This window comes from Canis lupus, chromosome 21 (genome assembly GCF_003254725.2).
Source record: "Canis lupus dingo isolate Sandy chromosome 21, ASM325472v2, whole genome shotgun sequence".
In the NCBI taxonomy this organism is placed as follows: Eukaryota; Metazoa; Chordata; class Mammalia; order Carnivora; family Canidae; genus Canis; species Canis lupus.
Genome location: NC_064263.1, coordinates 22,415,095 through 22,432,362, shown reverse-complemented (window position 1 = coordinate 22,432,362; position 17,268 = coordinate 22,415,095). Strand labels below are relative to the sequence as shown.

General features: G+C 35.0%; 1 protein-coding gene and 1 long non-coding RNA gene across 22 annotated transcripts in view; both read left to right on the top strand.

Moving 5' to 3' along the window:
• The window catches only part of LOC125753293 (uncharacterized), a 132,962-nt gene that overhangs the window by 45,111 nt on the left and 70,583 nt on the right, over positions 1–17,268 (top strand). The window lies entirely within an intron of this gene.
• Positions 1–17,268, top strand: part of EMSY (EMSY transcriptional repressor, BRCA2 interacting) — a 90,710-nt gene that overhangs the window by 17,368 nt on the left and 56,074 nt on the right. For all 21 annotated transcript variants that reach the window (XM_049099140.1, XM_035704118.2, XM_049099137.1 and 18 more), the window contains 2 exons: positions 916–1,175; positions 9,519–9,795. In XM_049099140.1, coding sequence (XP_048955097.1) covers positions 916–1,175; positions 9,519–9,795 — 537 coding nt within the window. The remainder of the gene's footprint in view (positions 1–915; positions 1,176–9,518; positions 9,796–17,268) is intronic.

Here is a 17,268-nt window from a genome sequence, read left to right as displayed (position 1 = left end):
CAGGATGATGAAGAGTTCGTTGATGGTAGGCAGTATTCCCCAAAGAACAATAGCATATGGAGACTCTGGATGGATAGAATGTAGTAAGGTGGCTTTAGGGAATGGTGAGCAGTACAGTATACTAGCATTATAGAGGTGCACAAGGTTGGGTGGAACAGGGTATAGTTAACCCATGAGCAATGTGGGGCTTAGGGCTCTGACTCCCTGTGCTGTTGAAAATCTGCATATATAACTTGACTTCTCAAAAATTTAACTACTAATAGTCTATAGTGGACCAGAAGTCTTGCTGATAACATAAACGGTCGACTAACACATATTTTGTATATGTATTATATACTGTATTCTTAGAATAAAGTAAGCTAGAGAAAAGAAAGTGTCATTCAAAAAGTCATAAGGAAGAGGAAAGAGAAACATTTAAAGTAATGTACTATGTTTATCAAAAAATATGCACATATTAGTGTACCTGTGTACTTCTAACCTGTGTTTGTAGGTCAACTATATTGTGTTCTTGGAAAGCTGTAGAACCTCAAATGATGTAATGATTTAAGTGCCTCGCCTTTAGGGAGATAAAAACTACTTAAGGACTTAAGGCAAGGAGGCATTGACACAATTAGATATGAGATTCTGTAACTGGCAGTAAAATGGAGGTGGTAAAGTAGACTGATTGGAAGCATGGACACCTTTTAGGATGTTACTAAAATACAGGCAGGAGATAAGAAGGCCTGACATAGCTACAGGATTAAAGGAGGAAAGGCATTCAGAGAAAACTTCTGAGGGAGAATTGATAGGACTTACTGTTTGGGCATGAGGCAAAGGGACAGGTCAAGGATGACTGGTGACACAAAGATTTAAAATGAAGTCTAAAATGCAGGGTTAGATTGTGATAAATACAACAAAGTTGTCCTTGCCTTTCAGGTGTTAGCTGTTCGGATGAAGATGAAAAACCCAGAAAACGAAGGCGAACAAATTCTTCTAGCTCCTCCCCCGTTGTCCTAAAGGAAGTTCCAAAGGCTGTCGTTCCGGTCTCAAAGACTATCACTGTGCCTGTGAGTGGCAGTCCCAAGATGAGCAACATCATGCAGAGCATTGCCAACTCCTTACCACCCCACATGTCTCCTGTGAAAATAACTTTCACCAAACCATCAACACAGACAACAAACACAACAACACAGAAGGTATGTGCAGGAGGGAGTCTCTGTCTGCCAATCGCTATTTCCATCTCTTTCAGTCAATATGATTCACATTTAACAAACATGGACTGAGTACTTACTATGTGCTTGGCATTATGCTGGGAATGTTCAGGTCTCTTGCTTTAATTCTGCACAGAAAGCTTTGGGATAAGTATTACTAATTCACTTTTTACAGATAAGGCTCAGAAATGCCAAATGACTTGCCTAATGTCACACAGCAAGCAGATCTTATACTTTTAAGACTTTTGTTCTATTTTATTATTATAATGCCATTTGGAAAAAAATTAAAATACAAGATTTTTTTTTAACCTGTAAATGGATAACTTTACCTTTAGGAACTGAGTTTTTACTTTGCCAGAGTAACAAAGTTGTCAGAAGTGAGTATTTTACAGAAGAAAGGACAGGTACGATTAAATAATTATTGTTGCCTTTTTTTATTCTTTGTATGCTATCATTAGTTCTTTCCTAAATTCTTCTCAGTGTGTTCAAATCATCAGTATTCTGTCAGTTTTATGTTATTAGAACCCTAACTTTTCCCACTAATCTGGATGCCGATCACACCCCAGGCTTGTTGCACACCTGTATCTCTGGGATCTCCCTTCATCGTCCTTCTGATATTCCTCCTTCGTTTATTTACACATTTGCTGGAACATCCCTGGTAGCTTCTTGGTGTATGGGTGGATAGAAGGTAAATTTTTTGAAACTTCATGTGGTGGACTGAAAATATCTTTATTTTACTCTCCCACTTTCTTGATGGTTTGGCTAGATAAAGTATTTTTTAGGTTGGAGGTTAATTTTCCCTGAGAATTTTAAAGATACTGGTCCATTAACTGTTGGCTTCAATATTCCTTTTGAGAAGCCCAATGCCATTTTAATTTCTTCTTTTTCTCTTTGAAAACTCTTGGTAACAACTTTCAGAGTTCAGAAATTTCAAGATAGTTTTTCTTGGTGTGGGTCTTTATTTTATACACTGGGTTGCACATTCAGTGGCCCCTTTCACTCTAGACACTCATGTCCTTCAGTTCTGGGAAATTTCTTCAGTTGTTTCCTAAGTTTTTCTCTGTTCTCTCGTTTTGGATCAACTAGGATGTTGAACTGCCTGGATTAATCCTTTTGCTTTCTTATCTTTTCTTACTCCCATTTCTTACTCCTATTTTTTCCATTTCCATTTGCTTTTTCTTTCTGCTATGATGTAGTAGTTAAAAGCCTGGAGTTTTGGAACTAGACTTCTGCATTTGAATCCCAGTTTTTACCACTTACTAGTTTTGTGACTGGGAAAACTAAATTCTGGAATTGAATTTTCTCATTTGAAAAACAGGGAAAACAATCTATAAGGTTTAGGGGTATATGTAAATGAGGTAATAAATATAAAACTTAGACTAGAGCCTAGCACATAGTAAATGCTCTGTAAGTATTATTTTCTTTGTTCTTTAGTGTTACCTTCACTACTTTTCTGGATTTGTCATTTTTGCTATCATACTTTAAATTTCTAGTAACTCTTTCTTGATCTCTGAAAGTTACTGTTTTTTAAAAAACGGCATCCTGTTCTTTTCATAAAATCACTATATTCTGATGATATTCTTGACTTTTTTTTATTCTTTCATGTTTTCTCTCTTACTTTTAAGTTCCTTTTATCTGTTTTGATCTCTGTTTCATTTCCAAGTTTTCTTAAACACTACCTATCTGCTTCTATATGAATGTGGGCACTAAAAGCTGACAAAGCTGTATATATAGGTGGGACATGTTGGCTAGTGACTTTCATTGTAGCTTGACCTAGCTGGGCTGTTTGGTTGAGAAAAACCCACTGCCTCTTTACCTCTACCAGTTATCACTCTTATTAGGGCTTTCTCATGGACTGGTCAGATTTACTCAGAGAAGAATTTTTAGTTTCCTGTCTCAAGTAGTTAGCAGTCTGTCAGTATTTGAGGAGTATATGGAATAGGCTGGATAGTCTCACCATTCAGTATGTAGACTTCTCTTAACCCGTTTGTAGTAATAATGCTCAGCTCTCTCAGCCCAGTGTTATCACATTCCCTTGGACTCCATCTTTCCCTCAAAGAGAATAAATTCCTACTCTTCCTTTAGGATGGGGGAGGGTAGCTGTGGATCTAAACGCTGCTTAAATAGATTGTCAACTGATGTTCTTCTCTCTAGTGCCACTTTTATTTCTACTTAAGACATAGCTTGTGCTCTCAATTCCTGAGTCTTCCTGGGGTTCTCTGGTTTCCACTTTTGAGGTTATGCTTAATTGGTTACTACTTGTCTATTTTCTAGTTTACAAAACTTCACAGCTGTTGCCTTCTTTTCATTTTGACCATATGAGTTTATATGCCTCTTCCCCTTTAAAAAAATCTCTTCATAACATTTTAGAGGGATTTGAGGGAAGGAATGGAGGTACATTCTTATCTTCAGCAGGTCATCTTTTTAAATTTTTGAAAAAACATACTTTATTTATTTATTCATGAGAGACACAGACAGAGAGAGGCAGAGACTCAGGCAGAGGGAGAAGCAGGCTCCACACAGGGAGCCTGATGTGGGACTCAATCCTGGCACTCCGGGATCGCGGCCTGAGCCAAAGACACGTTCAACTGCTGAGCCACCCAGGCATCACTTCAGCAGGTCATCTTTCCCACCTTTGAACCCTTAGATACACAATAACTTTCATTTAAAAACCTTCTTGAGTTTTGGAAAGATGTCATTATTATAATTCATGAAAAATTATTTTCTTAGTAAACTATAAGTGGTAATGATCTGATCTGTGGAAAATAATTCTATTTTCAGTTTTAGGATGAAGCATTGATGGTATAGTATTAAAATCAGGCAAGAATTTTTGTAGTCGGAGAGGCCTGGGTTGGAGCCCCCACTTTTCCAGTATGACTTGACATAAATTAGTTTTTCCAAATCTGTTTTCCCATCTGTGAGATGAGACTAATGCCAGTCTTAAAAAGTTAAAGGATTAAATGAGACTGGGTATTTCAAAGTACAGCAGTAAGTATATACTCAAAAAAATGTTAGCTCCCTTTCCTTGCCAGTATTTTATATAAGGCAGTGTTTTATTTATTTGTGCTGTTTAGAATGAGCTTCTTCCAAAATGAATTCTTCAGTTAACTGAATCTTATACCCCTTAATATATAGAAATTGATGATTTTTGCTGACTTTTTAAATGGTACATGGAACGTGGTTTTTGCATTTGTATTTGATGACTCCAAGGTAATCCTTTTGAGTATCACTTTTCATATGTTATAATATAGTTAATTGCTTTCTGGACTAGCCCTATATTAAATGTTATCAGCCTGCTATACTCTATGAGTTTATAAGTCTATTATAATTTTTAACTGCCTATTTTTTTTACTGGGACTTATTTTACATGTAATTTTTCTATCTTCCCCTTTCTCATCTACTCTTTTATTTGGTATTTGAGAACTAGTGTAGCAAAGTTATAGCTAAAAGAGTACCTATCTCCCATCTATGTCTCTCTGTTCCCTTACTCATTTTATTTTTATTATCCTTATTACTGGTTAATATCATATTTAAATATTTATTCATTTCCTTTTTCTCCTATAGAGTATATGTTGCTGAGGGTAGAGACTTTATTTTATTCATCCCTGTATTTCCTAGTATTTAGAATAGTTCATGACATAATAGAAGGTGTTAATTAATGTTTGTTGAATGAATGAACGAATGAAAAAAATGAATAAATAGATCTGATTCCACTTCTGGCTCTGCCACCTCTCTTGAGCCTCAGTTTCCTTATAAAATACTTCCTAGAGTTATCAGGATAATTATATGAGATGATTCATGAAAAGTACTTAACATAGTGGGTATGATGAATACTTAGTAAATGCCACCTAACATTATTAACTTTCAAATCTTCTTTGGTAGGCATATATAAAAATATTTGTAAAAGATAGAAGGTTCACCTGTGAGTGAAGTTGGCGATTTTTTTTTGTTTGTTTCAGTGACTTTATCGTATATTTATTTTTGTTTTTGTTTTTTCGGAATTGCCAATTGAGAATGGATAGTTGAGATTGTCAGACATATAATGCTTATAAGAGGATGTATTTATCTCCTAGGTTATATGAACCATACCAGGAGATGTCAAGCTCAGAACATTAGATTTATCCTACTATACCTAAAAAAAAAAAAAAAAAAAACATTTAAAGCAAATTAAATTAAAAATAAGACTCATTCATTCCACAAATATTTACTGAGTATCTACTGTGTTCCAGAGGCAAATCTATACTATTTTATTTCATGTATACCCAGTGACATTGGTTTTGTTAATTCTTGGACAAACTGAGTATGGTAGCACTAATAGATTTTCTTTGGGATTTTTATTTGTTTTTTTGTTTTCCTTCTGGGTAATTGCATTTCTTTGAAATCTCTGTAAGGCTGTTTTCATTATTGCATTCACCTTGGATTTCTCACAAATCCTATTTAAGTCAACTTAGGAATTAATTTTAGGCAAAGTGACTTTTTACACTGAATATAATTATGGATTTGTGGACTTGATATAAATTCAAATAGGTCATATATTTCAGGGTAGACAAATTTCCACCTATGTTAATGTGGTGCCTTCATTTTAAGTTTAACATTGGTACAGCACTTATATGAACAAAGCAACAAAATATAGCTTAATGCTTTCATGTGCTTGATTGATATTTTTCATTTTATCCTTAGGGTGCAAGTCCCAGCACTCTTAAGGAGTTTTTGTGAGTGCTAGAAGGTCAGTAATTTGAATTATGGCCTGAATAAACACTGTTTGGTTCACTTGGTTTCAAAATCCCTTTATTTCCCCTATTGTAATTCATTAACTTTAAAGTACAAGTAAATTTTCTTTAAGGTGGATCTCTAACTTTGGATAACCCCTTTCCAGATCAGATATCAAACGTACAGACTGAAATCTGAAAATATATTTTATCAAAAAAAAAAAAAAAAAGAAAATATATTTTATCATTTGTATCTGTAGCCTAAAACATCCTCTTAGAGACTTCTAGATTTATTTTGTTGAAATTTTGTCTTAATTTTAGAAGTCTACATGGATACTCTAGTTTTAACATTTGAAATATTTGACACAAGTGTGAATGCTTCCCCTTCCCTTGCCCATGGCAGACATTGTTAATTAACTGTGGCATGCTTTCCTGCCAAGTCTTGGTGAATCCTTATCTGCCACAGAGCCCTTTTAAACACTGCTCCAGGAAGCTATTACTATGAGTTCAGAATTGGCAAATGTGAAACCTAATTACCATTACCACTATAATTGGTTTGACTGTGGTAGTAGCTATAAGTTGGATTCTCAGAGGTATCAGAATTTGGGAAAAATATATGTAACATTCTTTAATGAAACAAAAATAGAATATATTAACTATATTTCCAGATTGAATTGATCTATAACACCTTTACTGATATCTTTTTAACATTAAGTAATAGTAAACTAATGACTACTGTTTGTTGACTTCCAAGTATTGACCACCTGCTATGTGCCTAGCACTATGTTAGATGCTTCACATCATTATCTCATTCAATCCTTGTAATGATTTGCAAGGTAGGTATTATTATCCCTATTTTACAGATGAAAATTGGAGTCCAGAGATTTTAACATGTCCAGGGCTTGCCATTTGTCAGTGGCTGAAGCAGAATTAAGCTCAGGTTCAGTGGACTTTTAGCTTCTGGTCTTGTTACCTTATTGGCCTACTGCTTCTCAGTTTATATGATGGCTTATGATTTTTTTTGTAATAATGCTGTATAGGTATTTGCTGATTGAATCTATCTAGAAGTATGCTGGTCAACTCTATGAAGGTGTTTGCTGGCCAAGACTTAGATCTGTCTCTTGACTTGTCAAATAATTAACAAACTGCTTAAAGTAGCGGATATGTAGTTAAATTTTACAATTCTCCACGACACTGCAAATATATAATAAAATGATATAGCCCAAATTTCTTTGAGATGTTGGTACTGAGTGCGGACATACTCAGTAAATTTTGACTGGCTGATTAAATTATCAGGCCTTTAGGACTAATGTGAAAACGAAAGAGAATTTCTCCCTTAATTTTTTTGGATTTTTCAAAACAAACAATTTTCTGCCCTACGTAGGTAGAGGTAATTTTGGTGAAAGAAGAAAAAGACATTCTGCTCTGTTTTGGGTATCACCATACCACCATTATACTCATCCAGAATTAAACTGTGGTACTGTAGGTTTGTAAATGATTTTTGTGTTCTTACCTGTAAAATGGGGATAATAATAGTGTCTGTGTCATAAGATTTGGGGGAGATTTTAATTAGCCAATACACATTAACTCTAGTTCATCTTGATTATGGTATTTTTCTTAGGCCTATTATTTCCCTACATCAACAAGTCCTGTTGACTCTATGTCTTAAAAGAATCTGCATGGGATTACTTCTCTTTATTTCCACTACTAACACCCCAGTCCAAGCAGGCTGTATCATTTCTTGCCTGCTCTACTGCAGTAGTTTCTTTACTAGTCTCACTGCTTCCATTCTTGCAACTCACTACATAGAAGCTAGAATGATCTTTTAAAATATAAATCAAGTTTTGTTGTTTCCCCACTTAAAATCTTCCTATGGCTCCCTACTGTACTTAGTATAAAATTTAAATCCTTTACTCTGGCTTATAAATTTGATCTGGCCTCTCCTTGCTCTGTATGCTTTTTGCTACACCGGCTTTCTTTCTGATTTTAAAAACATCAAGCTGATTCCAACTTTAGGTCCTTTTCTCCGTCCTGTTCTATTCTCATCTGAAATGGTTTGTCTCCTTGCCTTCTACACTTTCTTACAGGTTAACTTTGAAGTCTCTTTCTTGCTTCTTTTTCCCCCTCCATTCCCTGTATCAAGCTATGAATAAATCCTGTTGGTTTTACCTTTAAGTATATTCAGAACCTGTTTACTTTTCACCACTTCTGCTGTACAAACACTTTACTCATGATCATCTCTGCTTGCTTTAATCCAGGAGCATCCTAGTGTGTCTGTTTCTACTACCTCTGCCCTACTGTACTTTTCATCTAGCAGATAGAGTAATGCTTTTTAGGAAATATTTTTTAGAACAGTTTTAGATTTAAAGAAAAATTGAGAAGACAGTACAGAGAATTCTCATATACCCTATACTCAGTTTCTGCCATTCTTAACCAGTTATATTACTATGGTACTTTGTTATAATTAATGAACTCATTGATGCATTAAGGTCAACTAAAATTTGTGGTTTATTTAGATTTCTTTACCTAATGTCTTTCTCTGTTCCAGGATACCCGTTACACTTGTTATGTCTTCTTAAGTTCTTGGCTGCTGAAGTTTCTCAAGACTTCTCTTGTGTTTGGCAGTTTTAAAGAATATTGGTCAAATGTTTTGTAGAATGCACCACTATTGGAATTTGTCTGATGTTTTTTTTTCCATGGTTAGACTAAGATTTGGGGTTTTCAGAAGGAAGACCACAGAGATAAAGTGCCGTTTTTATCATATCCAGGGTATACAGTACCACCAACGTGATCTTACATCATCTAGTCCCCCATTACTTCCTTGATTCTGGCTCCTTGCCACTTTCTATGTCATAAATTCCAATCCCATTCATTAGGTCCTTGAAGTTTATTGAAGATACCAAGCTTGCTTCTGCCTCAGGGCCTTTTTTTTTTTGCTTCTTTCTGTAGCATTAGATGCACTTCCTCAAGGTGGCAGCATGGTTCACACCCCTGCTTCTAGTTTCTGCTCAACTGTTAAACCTTACCAGAGAGATTTTCATTAAACACTGTATAGAAAATAACATAGTACTCCCAATATTCTTTATTTCCTACCCTGCTTTATTGTCTCTTCAATTTATCTCTGTATGACATATATTTACTTTTCTAATTTATTATTTCCTTCCCCACCAATAGAATTTAGCTCCATGAAAGTATGAACTTTGTCTACTTTGTTCATTCCACTATCCCCAGCATCTAGAACCATGCCTGGCACATAGTAGATGCTCAACAAATATTTACAAAAGAATGATTATCCAAATTACTTTCTATAAATATTGTGTTCATTATACTCCCTAAGCAGTATATTGAAATGTTTATTTCACTGCATCTTATACAGCATTGAATGTTGTTTTTAAAAATGTTTGGTTGGTAAAAGTTGTTTCTTTTAAGTACATTTTGATAATTATTAGTAAGGGAAAGCTTACATATATTTTTAGTTATGGTTTTCTTTTGATGAATTGTTTCTTCATATTTCATAAGCTATTTTGGATTATATATGTCTATTATGTAGACTATTTTATATATGTAGCTATTAGTAGTATAGTGGGTACATGAAAATAACTTACTTTTCCTTCTTTAGGTTATTATAGTGACCACATCACCAAGTTCAACCTTCGTGCCCAACATTCTCTCCAAATCCCATAACTATGCAGCAGTCACTAAGCTTGTACCAACATCAGTCATTGCTTCCACAACCCAGAAGCCACCAGTGGTTATAACTGCTTCACAGTCCTCCCTGGTCAGTAGTAGCAGCAGTGGCAGCAGCAGTTCTACACCATCACCTATTCCTAATACAGTTGCAGTAACAGCTGTGGTATCTTCCACACCATCTGTGGTCATGTCAACAGTAGCACAAGGTGAGTAGTGATCCATTATGTAATTCTGTATGTGTGGTATATGGGAATTTTGAAAAAACAAAAACAAACAAACAAAAAAACCCATGTGCGTGTATTTTTCTGCTTTGGGTATGAAGATCCCTGCTTTTATACCAGAAATTACCACTTTCCTTCCGCCAGTTTGAGAATGTCAAGAAAATAGGTTACTCAATTTTCTTATATTAATTTACATGCTTACTCCAAGATTTTTTTTCCAATTGCATAGTACCTAGTCACTTAGGCAATTAGTATTCACAAAATGTATGTTAACTCTTCTCACAGCAAATTTCAAAGGCATAGGTAAATATCTTGAATATAATGAAGATTTTATTTATTTATTTTAAAAGATTTTTTATTATTTTTAAGTAATTTTTACACCAATGTGGGGCTTGAACATATAACCCTGAGATCAAGAGTCACATGCTCTATTGACTGAGCCTCTCAGGCACCCCCCTGAAGTTCTTAAATGAGGAACTTGAAATTAAAATGGACCTTTGAGCAACGTAGGGTTTAGGGGCAATGATCCCTGGCACAGTTGAAAATCCACATACAACTTTTGACTCCCTCAGAACTTAACTGCTAATAACCTACTTTTGACTGGAAGTCTTACCAATAACATTTGATACATTTTGTATGCTCTATCCATCATATACTGTATTCGTACAATCAAGTAAGCTAGAGAAGGAAAATGTTATTAAAATTATAAGAAAGAGAAAATACATTTCTCATACTGTACTGTATTTATTGTAAACATCTGTGTATCAGTGGGCCCCTGCAGTTCTGTGTTGTTAAGAGTCAACCATATTTTACTCAAGGTTCTTCAGGAGGAACATTACATATACAGCCTCTTCAGAATAAGGTACCCAGTGATAAGTGGGAGGAGAAAGAGGAGGATTTCAAGGACATGTCATTTGCCTTTTCTTCAGTTTCCCTAAGTTTTTCTGTATCGGTGGATGAAGGGAGATGTTAAGAGGAACTAAGTCTGAACTGAAGGACAATTGCTGCTTAATAATAGCAGAAGAAAGGAAACGTGGAAATCTCAATTCCATGTAAGCCTCAAATCAGTTCAGGTTTCTTTCATATCCTTGTGTTCCTCCCTATGAAGGGCAAATAGCACACTGTCAGCAATCTTCTTCTTAGTGTCGGTGAGTCTTAAGATGAGGATGTGAGAGAAGCATGTACTGAACAGAAATCATACGCATGGTTGGAGTCTATCAAAGGGAGCATAGAGACAACCTAGAACAGGACTTAGTATTAGTTTTCATTGAATTTTATTTGAATAGTACATAACTTAAGATAGAGTGGGACTTGAAAATATCCTAGTTTATGAACTAGTAGTGAATACAAGCACAAGAATAGGAAAACCACGTATTTTTCATAATTTGGTTTAATAATGTTTAGTATGTTCTCTATAACTATGTAGGCAAGGAGGAGGCTATGTAGATGCGATGCAGTCAGTATTCCTTTACTCTATAGCCCTAATGCTAGAATGTAAAAGCATCTGTCATTATTTCCTGGCTCTTATACCTATTTAATGTCTCAATGAATGATAGGAAAATAGCAGGCTTGAAATTTTCTTTTATTTGTTACTTTAATTTTTAAAAAACATTCTAAACTTTCTATTTGCACAGCAGTAAAGTATAGTTTACTTTAGTGTTATTAAAAATAGAAATAATTTTTATACAGAAAGTCTGTTGAAAATGTTGATTGCAAACATGATCCAAATTCACCATTTTAAAATTTGAAGGTGGGAGAAGGAAGGACTACCTCTCTTCTTACCTGAGTGACCCCTGTATCAGAACTGTTATCCACTGATAATCATTTTTCCCTTCCAGTACTCATCATACAGTTTGTTGAAGTTTTATTGAACTATTAGAAAGATTATTACTGTTCTTCCAAAGGAAGATATTATTTGAGATAAAAGGGTATTCTCTTGGCTACTAATGAAATATCTTTAGGCAAAATGAATATTCCATTCTTCTCTTTTTCACACTATTTTTTCTAGGTATCTTCTGAAACTCTGGTAATTTTGGACTTCCCTATTTTTTCCTTTGCTTCTTAGCATCCTGTATCTTTTTGAGCTTCAAGTCGTTATAGTGGAACTGAACAAGATATCTCAGGGGTTTCTTGAAAATTCACTGGAATTCAATAGAGCATGAGAACTATAAAAATAAACTCGTGGGTAGCCTGGGTGGCTCAGTGGTTTAGTGCCGCCTTCAGCCCAGGGCCTGATCCTGGAGACCCGGGATTGAGTCCCATGTCAGGCTCCCTGCATGGAGCCTGCTTCTCCTTCTGCCTGTGTCTCTGCCTCTCTTTCTCTCTCTCTCTCTCCCTCTCTCTCTCGCTGTCTCATGAATAAATAAATAAAAATCTTAAAAAAAAAAAACTTGTAATGCAGATACTCGGGGAAACAATAGGATTCTTTTGAGTCTTTGAGATATTTTATGTAGCTATTATTAGTGCTAAAAAATTAAGGCAATTCCTTTTAAAAAAAGGTAAATGTTAGTGGAAGTGGTAATCTACAGACCAGAGTTTTCATTCGGACTGTAGGGCTTCTGTAGCAGCTTTTGTGTGGCTAGCTGGGGAACAGGGACATTCAGTGTCTGCCTCTGTTGGGGACTAGAGACAGGCTGTTTTAGAGTTAATGTATCTGTCTCTGGTTATTCTTGTAGGGGTAGCTGGTGATAGAGGGGAAAGAGTCTTTTTTTTTTTAAGATTTATTTATTTATTAATGAGAGACAACAGAGAGAGAGAGACAGAGACATAGGCAGAGGGAGATGCATGCTCCTCACAGGGAGCTCGAAGCGGGACTTGATCCCAGATCCCAGGATCACGCCTGAAGGCAGATGCTCAACTGCTGAGCCACCCACGCGTCCCGGGAAAGAGTCTTAATACCAGTAACTTGGTAGGTGATTCCATGTTAATAGGTGTAGAGATGGTTCCAAAGGTATAGAGTTAGGGCAGGGGGGATTGTGTATAGTTGGCTCATCCTGTGGGAAGGAAAAAGAACCTCTTAATATTTCAAATATGGGAATTCTTAAAATTCTGATTAGAATAGTTATTTTGACTTTGTCATCTCAAAGTTTAAAGGATGATTTAATACATTTTTTATTATGGAAGATTCCAATCATATATAAGTAGAGAGACCAGTAAAATAAAACCTTATGTGCCCATTGCCCAGCTTAAGATATGGGCAATATATGGTCAGTCTTATTTCATCTATACATACTATTTCCATCCACACACCTTTAACCTATAATGTTTGGTAGCAGATCCCAAATACTATATAATTTCATCTATAAATACCTTATTATGTATCCTTAGAAAAAAGATCATAACTCACAATGCCACTATCATTAGAATTTTTAGCAATACTTTCTTGATGTAATAAAATACACAGATCCTATCCAAGTTTCCTTAAAAAACCATAAAAAAAATTCTTCTGCCATAAAAAAAAATGCCATAAAAAAATTCTTTTAATTGGGATCCAAAGTCCACACATTGATATAGTTATGTCTTTTTACTTAAGTCTCTCTTCCTTTTTTTTCCCTTGGCAATTTATTTGTTGAAGAAATCCGTCATTTTTCATGAGTTTCTTATAATCTAGATTTTACTGATTTTTATACTGATAGTGTGGTTTAACAAGTTCTCCTATTCCATGTAGTTCCATAAAACTGGTAGTTAAATCAGGAAGCTTGATCAGATTTAAGTCTGACTGTTTTTGGAGATAGGGGATTGAACTTTTCAAAAAAATTTTACTTACTAGAGAGAGAGAAAGCATAAGCAGGGGGGAGGGGCAGAGAGAGAGAGAGGGAGAGGGACAAACCCACTGCCCCCTGGATGGAGCTCAATTCCAGGACCCTGAGATCATGACCTCATCCAAAGTCAGACACTTAACCAGCTGAGCTACCCAGTGCCCTGGGATTGAACATTTTGTAGGTAGTATTGTGTACTTCCTGTTGCACACCTTAGGAGGCACATAATGTCTGATTTGTCACTTTAATGATACTAACATTGATCAGTAGGTACAAGTATTACCAACTTTTTTTTTTTTTTTAATAAAGATTTTATTTATTTATTCCTGAGAAACAGAGAGATAAAGAGGAGGGAAAGAGAGGCAGAGGAAGAAGCAGACTCCATGCAGGGAGCCCAACATGGGACTCGATCCTGGGTCTCCAGGATCATGCCCTGGGCTGAAGGCAGTGCTAAACCGCTGAGCCACCCAAGGCTGCCCTACCAACTGTTTTAATAGCTGTTGGTAGTCTTTGCCTAGGTCATTATTTTGTTAGTAGTTGCAAAATAAATTTTATCTTTATTTTCTTTATTTATTAGGTGGAATTCTTAAAGAAGAACTTTCCCTTATTACCATTAGTTACTCTGAGGTATAGTTCATATAGAAAAAGCAGGATAAATGCCTGAGTGTTTCTATTTATATGTTTTTAGATAATGAGTTGGTTCAGTGACCAGTGAAATTTTTATTCTCCATATTATTAAGATTTTTGGTATCTGTTAATCTATTGCAGATACTCTCTTGGTGCTCAAATTTTCCCATACATTCCACTGGGGGTCTCTTGAAGTTGGCTCCTAAATTCTTTTGACAAAACCACATTAATCCTTAATAGTCCTTATCTTGTGATACGACAGAATGTTCTGGATTCGTCTTACAGATTTTCTGCCCCAGATTTGGAGTTAGATTTTTTTTTTTTTTTTTTTTTTTTTTGGAGTTAGACATTTTTTTAAGGAGCTCTGACATCTTAGTGAGAAATGGTGCTTAAATATCACAATTTCTGGGTACTCTGGGGATTGTCATTATTACTGGATTGGTCATTGTTTCTAAATCTTTTCTGTGGACAGAACTATAGTCCTTTTTTTTTTTTTAAGGAAGAAATACATCATCAGTTCATACTGATATTATCAATTCCAATTTAGAATTTGGCGTTTTACTTCTTTGTTTTTCTGTTTGTATAATGTATCTTTGTTCTCCTTATACTGAAAATCCTGGTTTCTAACAATTAATAAAGTTATGTATTTGATTTATCTTATAACATAATAGTTTCAGAATAACAAAACTAATATGACTAACAATATGATTATTGAATAGAATTTAAGAGTTTATTATAGTTCTTAAGGTATTCTCACTAAGGAAAATAGTCAAACTACTGTTTTTTTTTTAAGATTTATTTATTTATTCATGAGAGATACAGAGAGAGAGAGAGGCAGAGACACAGGCAGTGGGAGAAGCAGGCTCCCCATAGGGAGCTCGATGTGGGACTTGATCCTGCATCCTGGGATCATGCCCTGAGCCTAAGGCAGATGCTCAACTGTGGGGCCATTCAGGCGTCCCAAAACTATTGTATTTTAAAGTCACCTGAAATAACTTCTTTCCCTGTAGTTAAGCTCTAATTTGGTATGCAGTTAGGTTACTTTGCGTAATTCTGTTTTGTTTCTACTGATTGCAATTTCAAAAATTTTTACTTAATGTATAATTTATAATTGCATAATGTATAATAAAAGTTCATTTTCCAAAGTCAAATCAACAAAACAAAATGTGTTCTGTGAAGTCTATCTTTGATTTGCAATTCTTATACCCTCTTTAGTTTTTCCCTGATTGGTAACCATTTTTTTTCCTTTAATTAGTTTTCTATTTATCCTTCCATTTTTTAAAATATGTAAGCACACATGTGTAAATATTATATATTTTCTTTGATAAAAGGTAACCTACACATATATATTGTGCACTTTAGTGTTAGGAAGAGATAATTTTTTTTTTTAAGATTTTATTTATTCATGAGAGACACAGGGAGAGAGAGGCAGAGACACAGGCAGAGGGAGAAGCAGGCTCCACACAGGGAGCCTGACATCGTACTCAATCCCGGGTCTCCAGGATCAGACCCTGGGCTGAAGGCAGCGCTAAACCGCTGAGCCAACCTGGGCTGCCCTGGAAGAGATAATTTTTAATTAGGTGTTTGTAAGTCTGGTGCTAGGAGTACAAAAAAAGTGATAGTTGAAATGTGTTTTATATGTATAGAGGGAAATAGTTTATTAGATGACTGCTTTGTATTTGATTCTTCCCCGATTTCCCTTATATATTGTATAGCCTTTATTACCTCTTAAATCTGTGCAACTCTTCTTGTTCCTCATAAGCCAAATAATACGCTGTTGTTCATTACACAGGTTGATTACCATGATGTTTGTATTTTTTATTCTACCTATTTCTCAGATAAATCCTTTTGCCATTGTCTTTTCTCATATTTTGGTGAGAGAAATTTTCTTTCATCTCATTCTTCTAATATTCTTTTGTGGACTTCATGAATTATTTACCCAATACTACAGTGAAATGTCTTCCACTGACCTTTATCTTCCCTCCTTGACCCCACTTCATCTGAGTAACATACTACTTTCAATTATATCCACTACTCCTGTTCTCTTCAGTGTATTGATTTTCTGTAGGCTCTCCCTGAATGCAGTTCTCATTTTCCACTTCTGTTTCATGAAATCCTTTGCTTATAAAATCCCCCAACCCTGTCAATTCAAGTGTGGTCCTTATTTAGCATCTAAATTTTTTAAAACATGAAAGTATTAAGAGATTAAATAATTATGGAGAACAAAAACCCATCAGTAATCCTACCACTGTATCACAATTAGCACTTTCCATTTTATGTATTAATTTCTTTTTACCCATGTGAATAAGTTTTTTATTTCTTTGGAATAAAAAAAACCCATATTGCATTTAGTATTATACTTTTTTCATATAACATTCTTCTATTTTTCTAAATTACCCTAATTATTTTCAATGCTATTTAATATTTTTATTACTATTGCAGTTTATTAAATTATTCTCTTAGTATTGTGTATTTAGAGTATTTACGATTTTGATATTATAGATTTATCTATAGCAAACATCTTTGTGAGTTTAATTGAACCCTCTCTTTTCTTAGAACCAGCTTTCAGGAACAGGATTACCAAGTCAGGGTGTTGGAATTTCTTTTTTTTTTTTTTTTTTAAGATTTTATTTATTTATTCATGAGAGACACAGAGAAAGAGAGAGGCAGAAACACAGAGGGAGAAGCAGGCTCCATGCAGGGAGCCTGGGACTCCATCCCAGCTCTCCAGGATCATGCCCTGGGCTGAAGGTGGCGCCAAACCGCTAAGCCACCCAGGCTGCCCACGTTGGAATTTTTTATAGAGGTTGCTAAATATATATTTTAGCTCCCTGAACTTTATCATCTTAGAATATCTTACTAGTTTGTCCCCACCATCAAATCTTTGTTCCTCTGATTTATAGAAATTGGGTGGAGGGAGTATAATTTCTAGGATTAAAAAAAATTTTGAATGGCATACTGTTTAACCAGACAGTTGTTTAATATCTGTTTGTTTCTTTTAATCTCTATGAATACAAGACAAAACACAGGTAATATTCTTATAATTACCTATCTTCTTTCCCTTCAGTTATAT